This window comes from Nothoprocta perdicaria, unplaced genomic scaffold (assembly GCF_003342845.1).
Source record: "Nothoprocta perdicaria isolate Ctin4 unplaced genomic scaffold, notPer1 scaffold_271, whole genome shotgun sequence".
NCBI classification, from domain to species: domain Eukaryota; kingdom Metazoa; phylum Chordata; class Aves; order Tinamiformes; family Tinamidae; genus Nothoprocta; species Nothoprocta perdicaria.
The window spans coordinates 751,069-764,420 of NW_020455501.1; the positions used below are offsets into that span (position 1 = coordinate 751,069).

The 13,352-nt window shown below is 41.5% G+C and overlaps 1 protein-coding gene across 1 annotated transcript in view; it reads right to left on the reverse strand.

Annotated features, from left to right (window-relative positions):
• FCHSD2 (FCH and double SH3 domains 2) overlaps nucleotides 1-13,029 on the reverse strand; it is a 48,259-nt gene extending 35,230 nt beyond the window's left edge. The window contains exons 1-6 of the mRNA XM_026040953.1: nucleotides 13,015-13,029; nucleotides 11,209-11,285; nucleotides 10,571-10,715; nucleotides 8,459-8,592; nucleotides 6,533-6,587; nucleotides 5,965-6,093 (exon numbers count right to left, since the gene is read on the reverse strand). Of these exons, the coding sequence (XP_025896738.1) occupies nucleotides 5,965-6,093; nucleotides 6,533-6,587; nucleotides 8,459-8,592; nucleotides 10,571-10,715; nucleotides 11,209-11,285; nucleotides 13,015-13,029 (555 nt within the window). The remainder of the gene's footprint in view (nucleotides 1-5,964; nucleotides 6,094-6,532; nucleotides 6,588-8,458; nucleotides 8,593-10,570; nucleotides 10,716-11,208; nucleotides 11,286-13,014) is intronic.
• Nucleotides 13,030-13,352: the final 323 nt, after the last annotated feature.

Consider the following 13,352-nt stretch of genomic DNA (forward strand, 5'->3'; position numbering starts at 1 on the left):
CCTCAACCAGGGCTCGGGCACCCTCCCACCAAACAAGTTCTTCCCCACGGCCACATGGAGCTGCCCGGCCTCCAACCTGCACCCACTGCCCCTTGGCCTGCCACTGACCACTACCAAGAAGAGTCTGGTCCCATCCTCATTACATTCTCTCCTCAGATATTTGCACACACTGATAGATCAGCTTCATCATGTGGGCCAAGTAGCGTCCACCCTTGCTGTTCACCTTCAACAGCCCAACCACGACACATTAACCCCTGTGTCCACCAGCTCGATGCTGGTAAGGTAGACAGATTTCTTTCTTCTCGGACCCATTTAAGGCAGTACTTTCAAAGGCACAAGAAGGAGAACATGCTTTGCAGATCTCAAATCAAGAAGCAATACCTCAGTGTGTCTCAAGACTAGCACCCCAAAGTGGTGAGGATCTCTTAGGAAGGAACTACATTAAATTGAGTTTCTGTCTGAGCCCGTGACGGCACCGCAAGGTCTCTCACCAAGCATGAGGGGGCCAAATTAAACAGTTGCACTTCCTCACACCAGACAAATTGGAAAGTACAGAAAAAATGGAAAAGGTGACATGTATGCCCAATAATATACAAAAAAAATGTACTGAAACCACAAAGACAAAAAAAGAATAAAACAACAAAGAGCAAAAGTCACTTTTGACACTGTTCTTTCAGCTTGGTCTCTAAACACCAAAGACCACTGTACCCTAAAATCAAAGCCAGAAGCACCCAAAAACATCTGTAAGAGGTGCCCCAACATCAAGATAAATTTGTTATTGCTTTGGGGTTGTTTTATGCCCTATGATACCACTGCAATGAATTGCTCAGCTGATACTTATGTTCTGCAAACACCTGTATTTTGAAGTCAACTCAAGTCTTATGTCTCTCGTTCTACTAAAAGTTCATTTTCTACTAAAATCATCCAAGTATTACTTGCCTCGTTTCTTAAATCCCCATTTCCTCTGTTACCGATGTGGTTGTACAGTCAGATCCAGAGGCAGTTCAGAAGGGGAACTTGCACAGGGGCTGAGAGCAGAGCAGCAAAATAAGAAAGGCAGCATCTTATAAAAAGATAGGTATCAAACCAGACCTGAATACGCTTCAATCATGCTCTTGCACTTCCTTCTGTCCTTGGTTTGAACTTCTGCAGAAGCCTCAACACTGGGTCACCGATTTAAGCTTAAAAGGGTTTATTTTTTGCAGACTGTACCTTGGCAATCAGGTGATGGCAGCTTGTGAGGAAGTTGGCAAAGAATAAAACATGATATGACACTTTATTCATACCCATAAAAAAAGGGCATAAAGGACACACAGGGAAAGAGGCCAAAGGCTTCAAATCCTTTTGGAGGCGTGATCCTGAACTGAGAAGATTCAAATCTTCTCAGACACAGGTACAATCAGCAAATGACACCTGATGGTCAAGCAGGAGGAGGTCAAAGCTTTGCAGATGATCCACCATCACCAGCAGAAGGAAAAAAAGGGAAAATGAGGGGTATTTTTGGCACTAAAGGTACTATTATACTAGAGCTTGGATGCTGTTATGTCCTAGGGGAAGCTACGCTTGCAGCTGATGGTTCCAGGCTGGCTCTGCTCCTGGGACCTGGAGACTCGCAGTGTACTCCGCTCACAAACACAATCCAGTGCCTCCAACTCGCATCAATATTTATCATTTTACAGGCGCAATTAYAAGTGCTCTCACACTCCCGTGCATGTGTTACTGCTCTGAAATTGCACTTTTTTCTCCTTTTATAATCACCTATCTATGGCACAGCTACAAGCGGTGCAGAGTGAAACCCGGTCTCCATCACATAAAGTTCTCCCAAGCGAAGCAACATACCCCGACCTCTCCTGAACATCAGGGGCTGCACGTCACCATCGACTTCACCAAGGAAAATATTCATTCATCACCGGCGACACAAGACTAAAACCAGTCCCAAGTGCATATTTGTCATTCTGAGCAGGTCACCACAGCAGCAGCATTTGGACTCAGTCCTAACGAACCAAAGCAACGCTGCCTTGCACCAAACATGGAACCACCTATGGTGTTTGCAGTCCCACGTACGTGATCCTTTCCTGGCAAGAATTAATTTCACAGTTATTTCTATGCTGGCATAAACCAACATTGCTCCTGAAAGATCATCACTCTTCCTTATTCTTGCAAATGTTTATTCATTTCTGTCCTGTTTAAAKAGCTGTCAGTCGTTCAGACAGCCCTGCAGCTGAGAGCAGAATGAGCTTTCATGGGATTGCATTCCTTCGAACTCCTTCATGGGCCAGGCTCCCCAAAAGCCCACGTGGGYATGACTGCTACCACCCTGAACTCAYCCAATTTGCACATCTTGCAACGCCAAACCTCTGGGGCCCACGTCTGACAGCAAGTTCAAGCTCTCTTTCCTGCTTTACTAAGCACAAGTTGACTGGAGCATCTATCTTATGAGGGAAGATTGAGTGAGCAGGGYCTGACCTGCTGGAGAGCAGCTCCGCAGAGAGGGACCTGGGAGTCCTGGGGACACCAAGGTGCCCATGAGGCTGCAGGRTCCTCATGGCCAAGGAGGCCAATGGGCTCCTGGCTGCATCTGGAGGCCGTCGGCAGCAGGGCASGGAGGGGATCCTGCCCCTCTGCTCCGCTCTGGGGAGGCCAAAGCTGGAGCCTTGGGGGCAGCTCTGGGCTCCCCAGGACAAGGGGCACGTGGAGCTGCTGGAGAGGGGCCAGCGCAGAGCGACAGGGCTGAGGAAGGGCCTGGAGCAGCTCTCGTGTGAGGAGAGCCCGAGCGAGCGGGGCCTGTTGAGGCTGGAGAAGAGGAGGCCGAGAGGGGACCTGGTCAGCGTGTGCAAGCACCCGAGGGGAGGATGGAGGCAGGAAGGGGCCAAGCTCTTGTGGGTGGTGGCCAGGGGCAGGACAAGGGGCAGTGGGTGCAGGTTGGAGGCCGGGCAGCTCCATGTGGCCGTGGGGAAGAACTTGTTTGGTGGGAGGGTGCCCGAGCCCTGGTTGAGGCTGCCCAGGGAGGCTGCGGAGGCTCCTGCTCTGGAGACCTTCCCAMYGCRCCKGGATGGAGCGGGTGCCCCGTGCTCTGGGTGTCCCTGCTGGAGCAGAGGCTGGGACTGGGTGATCCCTAGAGGTCCCTGCCAACCTCCACCATTTGTGGATCCTGGGATTCACGTTGCAAAACCATTCACGACAGCTACATATTGTAAAACAGAAGGAAAAAATGTAAAATTATAATCTGCTTAAATGAGGTATTAAAAAAAAAAAAAGAAAAAAACCCACAGATACGGCTGCATTCAGATCAAATGCCACTAAATAAGACCTAGGTTTACAAAAACCAAAATGATTAAAGGTAATTGAAGACGAGAAAGGAGCATGGAGCAAAAGACATGCATCTCATTGTATAAAAGTAAATAATCTCTTAGCTTTGCCACATTCCAAGACATAAGACAACTCWATCTTCCCATACTGATGAATACAGCGAAGCATTTTAAAAATCCTGGACTTAACATAAATGAACATATTTCCTTTCTATAATATGTAATACAACTGTATTATAGCAGGTAAAACATACCAGAATCACAATTCCAGTCAGCCTATGAAAACAGGAACTGTGCTGTTTAGAAAGGGTTTTAATACCCTTTAAAATAAATACCATTTTCCTRCTGATGCTACCTAGATGTAGAATTTTAAAAGTATATTAGATACAGTCTACATTTCTTTATGTATTTCTATATACTTAGAAATTCTATTTATAAAATTTATTTAATTATTTTATATTTATAAAAATTTTCTATTTTCAATAGCTGGTTCATAACTGGCAATAGCTCTTCAACACTGACTCTGTAGTCAGTGATTTCATCTCTAATCCAGTTACCTTCCCCTTTTTAAGAGGAATTTCATCTGCTGCTTTCTTGCCTKGTTATCCCCAAGTCATCAAATTCTCACCATACTTTTTGGTCAGAGGCTTKGCATTTGCTCACACTCAACAATGTTGGATCACCAAGTGATCCCCTTGCTCTTCAGTTCCTTTCCTGTACCATTTCTGGTTTTTTTTTTGTGCTAAATAATCATTTTGTCAGTATTTAAACAGCTTGGTTCCCCTGCCCATTTCAGAAGGCAAAGACCACTAAGAAATCCAGCAGATCTTTCAGCTTGAGACGATGCCTCAGACCTGTTCCTCCCTTTGCTCTGGACACTTGCACTCTTGCAGGGACCTGTTTGTGCTCCAGGTATTTTTGCTCATGAAAATATGACATTTTTGCATTCTCAGAGAACATATTTGTTGCTATTCAATCTAGAAACACCAATGTCTGGAAACACGCCATAGATGCAGGAGAAGAAACCTGGAAAGTTGCCCTCCTCTTCCAAAGGTCTTTGGCTCAATGCAAGTATTTGCCGTTTAGGTTCTTGGTAGACCACAGGGCTCTACAGATATGCTGATGCAGATGGATTTCCACAAGCAAAACACCATTCCCGCCAAGCACAACTTCAAAACAAGTTGGGAAGACAGCCAAGCCAGCAGTGACCAGCCCRGTGGCTCAGCAATAGCAACCTGGAGATGGCTACAAAAGAGAGGACTGGACAAGACGGGACCTCCCAACAACCATTTGTTGATGCAAAAGATCATCAGCTTTAGCAACAGGCACCAACGCAACTAAACATCTATGGACAACCTCAATTATGTCAGAAGAACGGCACCACCACGTCAACCACAYGGTCTCTGGTTGTATTTTTCATTTTTTCAAGAGTGATTCATAGTTTGATGTTTAATTACAACACAAAAGAAACACTCTTAGGAACCAGAATACAACTACTGGTTCCGAACTTCCCAACATGGAAATCCAGCACCATCCAAAAGACCACGGGAACTCAAAGTTGCCAAGATGCTGCAGACCTGGACACCTGCAGAGCTCGGTCCATGTCCCACCCAAAATGCAGAGGACACCAAGAAACAGGATCACAGTCCAAGCAACACTTGACTGCAATGCACTTTTACTGCTCTTATTTTAGCCAAATGCATCAGATTCCTTTAGCTGTTAATGTATATTTTTTCCTTAGAGCATATATAAGCACATATATATACCCMGCATATAAATAAACAGTGTTTTAATGTGCCATGCTTGGTTCCAAGGGCACATAAATATGAATTTACAAAACATGTTTTTAAAGGAAAATTAAAGACTAAGTTGTTGTGCTGATCTCATCAATCAGAAAAAAGTTTGCAGATAGTGAATAAAAAAAAAATTTGAATATATCAATATATGAAATATAACTATGTAAATCGTGAATTAGCTTTAGGTAGCTGATTTTACAGTTTATCCATAACATCCACCCCAAGTTACAGAAAGCATGTATATTTAAGTAGTTAAACAGTGTTAAATAGTAGTTAAATAAACTAAGTAGTTAACTACTTAACTAAGTAGTTAAATAGTAGTTAAATAAATAAAGTATATTTAAGTAGTTCAGGAGTTCTAGAATGATACTGCACACACAGTGAGCGCTTATATTGAATCTTAAGGACATCATTTCTTATGAGTTCAATTATCTGCTGCCAATCTGACTCTGTGAGCAGGTCTGTGTGATTTGCCATGATTTGCAGACTTTGGAAGCAACACATTTAATGGTCACGTTTTCATTAACTATATCATAAATAAATATTCAGATAGCTAGATATTAAAAAAATAGTGGATGTGCTATCAAACAAAGAAAACATCCCCGGCAAATTTGCTGTCAACTTCTTCAGGAAGCTACAGGTCTTAGTTTTACCACGTAATTCCTTTCTCTAAGTGCTCTTTTCTGCAAAAAATGAACCAAAATCACCATGACTGCTCAGCACGGGGCTCGATAATTGCCCAATATCCTGCCCTCCATGTCTTGCAGTACATTGGAAAAGATAATATTGCAAAATGAGCTTCCCAGATTTTCCCAGATTTTCCCATTTTGCAATTCCCATGAGCAAATTAGCTTCCTTACCTTCATAATGTTTACTAGGTCTGTCTGATAATAGCGGTCTTGGTGCGCGTTGGCAGCGGCTAAGGTGAGCAGGTAGTCATTCCTGGCATGGATAGCCTTGGAATTGCACTCGGATCGGCGGGCTTTTAACTGCAACAAGAAGTCTYGATGTTAAAAGGTAAGTACCAACACAAAAGCAAATGTCTAAACATATATTAATAGGAAATTAGCTGGCATATGGGTATGCACTAATAGAGCCGACGCTTGTAAGGATTAATGGCTCAATGTCTCTGTTGATGCTACGTTGGAAGTTTAAGAAGATAATTTCAGGAAGTGAAGATTTAATAATTTAAGGTAGTTTAAGAAGGTAATTTCACAGGCGGCCTTGCAAGAACAGCTGTAATTCCCAGTAGAAAAAGGTTCCTTGTAAATTCAGTCATATGTGAGGCTGCAYTCGGAATGGGTTTATCAATCATTTTGCCTTCTAAAATGTTGGCCACCTCTAGACTCCCGACAGCTTCTGTTATATGTGACATGGAAGGGGCTTCAAAGCAGGACTATAAGCAACAGAAGTTATTCTACCACTCACCTTTACACTTGCCTTCTGCAAGCTTATTCTTGACTGGAAAAGACTAAGTTTGGACCTGAAATACAAATGAACAGACAGGTTGTCTCATATCTTCAGTAGAAATCCAAGATTAACAGCCCATTGCATTTCACTTCTGCAAAATTTAACTGAGATAACTTTTTAGGCCAAAAATGGTATTTGCATCATTTCAAGGAAAGGCTGAAGGATCAAGATAGCTACTACTGAAAAAAGAAAACTCTAAGGACCTTCCTCACATGTTCTCCAATCTCTTGCAGAGTTTTGGACTACGTTTAAACACATCACGAAGAGGATCTGGGGTGACAGCAGAAACACAAGTTGTTTTGGTGTTTGATGGATTTGGAGATAACTCACAGGAGACAAAAATGCTGCAAACGTGGCCTGCTGGGTGTTCCATGGATCACCAGGAATTCTGCTCCAGAAAACTGGAAGAATTTTCCAGAGTTTTCCATAGAAAAGATCTATGAATGTTTTAAAAAGCAGAATTGGCCTCATTTTCACATCTGGACCAATGCAAGAGAAATTAGATGACCTCTCTAATAGCGATTTGAAAGACAGAGGTTTAGAAAGGAGGGAAGGAAACAAAATTAATAAAATTAATAAAAACTTGAGTTCTTTATAATTGGGCAGCCTATAAMAAAGAGAACAGAAAGCCTTAGCAATACAGAAAATACAAGCAATGATTTTATCCTGACTTTATCAGATTCCCCTAAAAGGAAATAAGTGTCTTTCTTYGGAGCCCAAGAAGGTATTTAATAATTGGAGGTGTTTCCATCCTTTATGGACGAGGATCCAATACCTGGATTGTCAAACTGAGCAAAACCAGCATAAAAAGTGTTATCTGCTAATACTGTAAAACACATTTTCAAACAGGTATCCCATGGATAACAAAAGTGGAGGATAAGCTGGAAGACACAGTGAAGACCAGGTCTCGAAGGCTGCCGGCTTCCAAAATTCAGGGAAAAATAGAAATCTACAGGAAAATGTAATTTGCAGGGATACTCTGTGACCCTGCAGGAATTTCAGTTCCTCTGCATGGGTTTGTCCTTTCCCTTCTCATAAGAAGCTTTTAAATAAATAAGTAAATAAATAAGTAAATAAGTAAGTAAATAATAAATAAATAAATGGGGTAGAGGCACAAATTAACCGAAACTTTCTGTATTTTCTGCGTAGGAAAAGTTTAATGCAGAGCGTGTTGCCAGAAGGATGAGTGCCACCATTTGCTAGCACCTACTCTTTTATGCAGGGCTTTCCTATCTTCTTGATTTTGGTGGGGTATATGGTATATTTTGAATATTCACRGTGTGAAAACTGTCTAAATCATATGATTTTCACTTAAAAAAAATCTCGCCACAAATATTTTGGATGCTTTTCAAGAGAGAAGGGAAAAAAAGGATAAAAAGCAAAAGCAGAGAATGGAAGTGTAGAACTTGTTGCTTGTATTTTTTCCTAATATAACCACTATTAATAAAGGGAAGGAGGCAGTGCAGCACAAATAGAGCAACCAGATTTTTCAGCTGGTTTCCAGACTTTGTGGAAACCTGTGTCCTGTTGCCCCAGCCCCTCAAGGTGGATTGATACCAAAATTAAGATGTGTGGAGAGAGCAAAAAAAAGGGTCCTTTAAGGAGTGCCAGGTCACACATTATCCTTTAAAAAGGAGGAATTAAAGCACTTAGATTCGCTCTTGTTTTTTCTACAGAAGCCATTCGAAATAAATTACACAACAGGATAAAAGCATGCTTGAAATGCTTACAAAAATGTACATAAACAAAGGGGAAAATTGGCAAAAGCTTATTCAGAGCCATTATCTTTCTTCTAGAAGAATACCAAGTGTAAAAACTAAGACAAATACAAATCYGCTTTATACGCGCACCATTATTTATACATATGCTATTATAAAAACATACTTGGCCTCAATATCAGCTTTCTCCCGCACTGCTTGGGCCATCTGTTCAGTCTCAAAATATTTCTTTTTGCCCTTAGCTAAGTCTTTTACTGTCTCTTGTAATTCAGCTTGGATCCTTGTCAACTGGTCCACACACTGCAAGAAAAAGCATTCGGGAAACAAAACATTACTTTTTATTATTAAATGTATACATATATTTGCATCTAACTAATAGGAGCATTATAATTTTACTGCTCATCATTAAACTTTATATAGAGCAATGTGGTCTGCAAGAGACTCCAGGTCAGTTCTTCATGTCTTGCTTTTTAAATCCRAGCAGAACATAAAAGCATTTTTCTTCCTTTCAATAGCTCTTTAACCACCCCAAATCAAGGTTAAGTCACAAATTCAACATAAATGTTCTGAATGTTTTTGGGGAGAGCAGTAGGTTGCAAAAAGTGGAAGGCAGGAAGGAAAAACCCAAATTTGCGACACCAAAATGCTTCATCTTCCCTTCTCCAAAACTGAAGATCAAATGTACTATGCAAAACAAAATGAGAACAATCTGTTAAATATTAAGTGTTTTTTTTAAGCTGCATTTTGAGCGTTTTCCAACAGTTAGGACTGCATCAGAAATGAGAGTCATTCACAAAGATTCATTGAGAGATTTGCTTTCTGTTACCCAAACTAGTTTAAGCAGATATGAGTAAAATTTCRAAGCATTTGTATTTTAAATTTTAAAGCATTAAATTTTAAAGCATTTAAAGCATAAAACACCACCTATGTTGTAGGTGTTATGGGCTGACTGTGGTCAATCACGGCTCCAAGTAATATTGAGAAGCAGGGCCTAAACTTAGGGACAGAAGCAAATCTGCCTTGCTGTCCTCCCAGGATCAGTGCCAGGGTCCCACGTCCTCTCCTGCATCCGCAAAAAGGCTATTTTGCTCCCTCGGTGTCCCAGATGCTCCCTGGAAATGAAGCCCTCAGCAAAATACAACAAGGTTGCCTGAAACCAGCCCATTTAAGTATTAAAAAGGGCTCAGAAAAATGAATTTGATGCAAAGTTCTCCCGTGCTGGCAAGYTGAGACACTAAAGGCTCGGAGAAAGGCTTGGAAAATGAATCCRACATCTCATCAATAGCAACTTAATCCCTGCTGCAATCCTGGAAGAGATGCTGCTTCCAAGAGAAACCCCAGTTTAGTTGGGCAGCCCCATCCAAGCACGAGTATTTGGACACTACAACTGTTCTAGTGCAGTTAAAAACACTTTACTTATTAATTTCGGTATTTATATATTGAAATTTCCAGATGGTTTTATCTGGTTGGGGTCCTCACAATTATTTTGGAGTGGGAAATCCAAAGGAATGGGTGATGGCTTGCATGGAATGAAAACTTAAGTGTGTTTCAGAGGAAAACTAAGGCTATCAGTGGGAATTGATTCCAAGGTGTAGAAGAAACACATGCTCTTAGGAAATGCCCTACTCCAAGGACTGCACTGATAACTGCAATAATTTGTTCTGCTGATGGGCAAGAGAAAAAGAATCCGTGTTATTTCTGCAGACTTAAAACGAATCCCCCTCTCCCCTTGGAGCAGGCGGCCAGAAATTCTTCAAATTGTCAATATTTGGTGAAGCACAAAACTGGAGGTTATTGACCACGCAAAGATCCCGTAAATGGCAACTGCATCTGCCGGGAGGATGAAGCAAGAACAAAGCGAAAGCAAAGTTGCTCTTTTGAGCAAACCAACCCAAAATGGTCCTTTCTTGTGCCGTTTACCTTGAATGCAATATTCAAGCTTCCTCAGATGAAATGCAGAGCAAAAAGTCATTTTTTTWATTAAATTATTATTTTATATTAGCAAATGCTTAATGAAAAGGTCCAGCAGGAGGATTTCTGACTACCCCTAACATTTGGGGTGCTTATAGAGTGTGTCCCATCAGCATTTCTCTCCTGGCTTTCTCTCCACACCAGTTTCCTTTCATAYGAGCAGCAGAGTGAGTGTTTCAGAAAACGGGTCTCAAAAACTTCTGAAAAGGTCTGCACACAACCAGGATTTTCTGTAAACTCTGCTCATTCTTTACCACTGCAAAAGGGTGAGCAAAACAAGTAAGGAAACCAAAGAAACCACAACTACCTTTTTCAATTGCTGTTCCTTAAAGCACCTTACGGTCCTGGCTGGTTCTGAAATTAAGTTTTTATAGTTCTCGCAGATATTGAGCCGAGATTGGGCCACCTGCATGGTGCCTTCCAGGAGTGACTTCCAAACGGAGTACATGCTCCTGAAAAAAACAGGAAGAAAGGTTGTGGGAAGAGAGAAAGAAAGGCCACACATTATGACTGGAAACGTGTGATGTTATATGTAAGAGTGGCATATATTTTTCTAAAGATCACGCTTAAGAATATCAAACAAAATCCAGATTCACTTATGCTGCTCTCAGGCAATATTTGCCCTTTTATCAAACCTTGATATTCCACGAAACCTAAAAAAATCCCTTTTTCTCCCTGTTCTGTGATTCAAATTCTTAGCAAACATTTCAGAGTGAAAGTGTTGATTTTTTTTCCCATCTTCCTACATTATTCAAGTCATAAGACGTCTACTTAAGCCTCCTGCACAAATCTAGAGGGAACCAAGGCTTCAGTTTTAAGTGACAGCACTTGTGCAACACAGAAAAAATAATCCTTTTAAGTGCAGAAGGGAGCTGTTCCCTAGAAAAATTATACAAATTGAAAGTCTAAGGACAGCTATTTCAAGATATCCAACTGCTAAATCACCTGTAATCACTTCGCTCATCCGCTTTTATTCCAAGCCAGTCCTTCTTTAAGTATTGGCTAGCCAGCTTCTGGATGCTCTAGTGGAAAAAAGACAGAAAAAAAATATATTAAAAATGAGAGGCACCTAAAAAAGACATTTTTGCTCTGTTATTAAATGATAATCTGACAGATAAAGAAGAAATCAAATAGAGTTTTCAGGAGCTGCTGCAATACAGGTATTTTGGCATTCCATAGGCGTCGGTAAACTTTAGGCTGAATGTAACCTTTTTTCCCCTTTTTTTTTGCATAAGATGCTTCTTGTTCTTGGCTCAACGACCCTTTCTGTTTTGCTGGGCTGGAACAAAGCGGGTCCCTGTGCGGCTCAAGCCGGGGAGGCAACTGCTTGTTTAACCCCTGGCTCCGCGCGCGGCGCGAAGCRGCTCCCCGGGGTCGGGGGCAGCTTCCATTTATTTTTCTTACAAATSTGAACCCCCAATTCTCACCAAATCCACCTCTGCCAATCGCTTTGAGACTAAAGCTCCATTTGATGATATTTTCTAGTCTTTGCAGCATTAAAGCTCTCAAAATCCTTGCAAAAACYGTGAGACGCCGACGACGTCCGAGGCTCCTCGTTCCTGTCACCGGTGGCACAGAGCAAGGTAGAGGCCATCCGATGAAACCCCAAATTTTGGCAAGCCTCCARAGGACAAATTGAGTGTATTCTTTTCAATATTAACATCTCTCCTCCCTCCGAAGCAGCATCTTGCATCAATTCAATCATTTCTCTTTTTTGTGCAGCAGGAATTACCAGCTTTTTGTGTATTTACTCACCWTACAAATAAATCTACCTCTTGCTCATGTTTTCTCATCTACCTCATGTTTTCTTTCCCCCTCCAGGTAAGTGGGGTGATTTTCTGGCCTSAACATCAAGATTTTCTAACGTGGGAAACGTTACACATTGACTAATGGCAGAAAACCTTAAAAATCCCATTTTTGCTTCCCTGAGAGTGAGACTGGCTGAGCAGGAAGAGAAACGGCCATATAGAAAGAATCCTCCAAAAAAGCATGCACAGACATATATCTATATTTATCCCATTCCATAYAGATATATGTGCTCATGCCATTCCATATAGATATACGTATTTATGCCACATAACCTGCTCCAACCTCCAGTTTATTAATGATAGTATCGACTACTAGCAGATTAAGGACAAACCCTACGAAACCTCCATTCATTTTAACACAGAGCTGCTTGATAGCTYCTCTTTCAGCTTCTTTTTCCAGACATTTTGCAGCCAGAAAAACGTAGTTTTATCCAGAACTGCATTTCCCTAACTTGTGTTTTAGAGTACTGCATGAAAGCATCAATATTTTTCCTAAATTAAGACTTCTAGAACCTTTTTTCTGTGCAGGCCTGTTACCTACAAGAGCAAAAAGATACAGCAAAAATGAAAAGCTACATCAAATAGGTGCTGTTTAGCTTCACCTTTCTATTTGTTGCTTTTCCAGGAATTTTAATTTTAATTAACCCAAAGCAAATATAATTTCTTAGCTCTTCCTCTCGTGGCAGTTTGGTTCCTTTCTCATCCTATCACATCTCACCCTTTGCTCAAGAGTTTTCCAAGCCAGTCGGTCGCTCACGGCTTGAAGATAGGAAATTATTTGAGGGTAAATTCCCCCAAGTTGGGTCGTCGGCACCTAGAGCCCATTCAGACTCATTTGATTCATCACAATAACCACCAATCTGCTCTAACCTGCTCTTGCATCAGGCCAAGATCTCAATGGAGAGATGTCAACGTAGAGGTCAACGGAAGCCAAGCTCCTCACAACACTCTTCTTCATCGGGCAAATAATAAATGCTGAAGGTTGTCTGCACTTTTAGATGATTTCCATAAATTTTAAGTCCATAATTTAAAAGTAAAAGTGGTTCTTACTGGGTTTGAAACTGTTTGCTTCCTCTCTACACTGTCCTGTGCTTCGGAGTCTTCCTCATGTAGGACATGGAGACACAGGTTTTGGCTCCACAGACTATGAGTGTGGCTCTGACTGACCCTATTTCCCTACCTAAGATGCAATTGTAGAAAGGTGCAAAAGGTGAGTGGAAATGGAAAAGCAAAGGCAGGAAAAATCTGAAAATCACTGAAAAATCTGAAAATTACGATGGC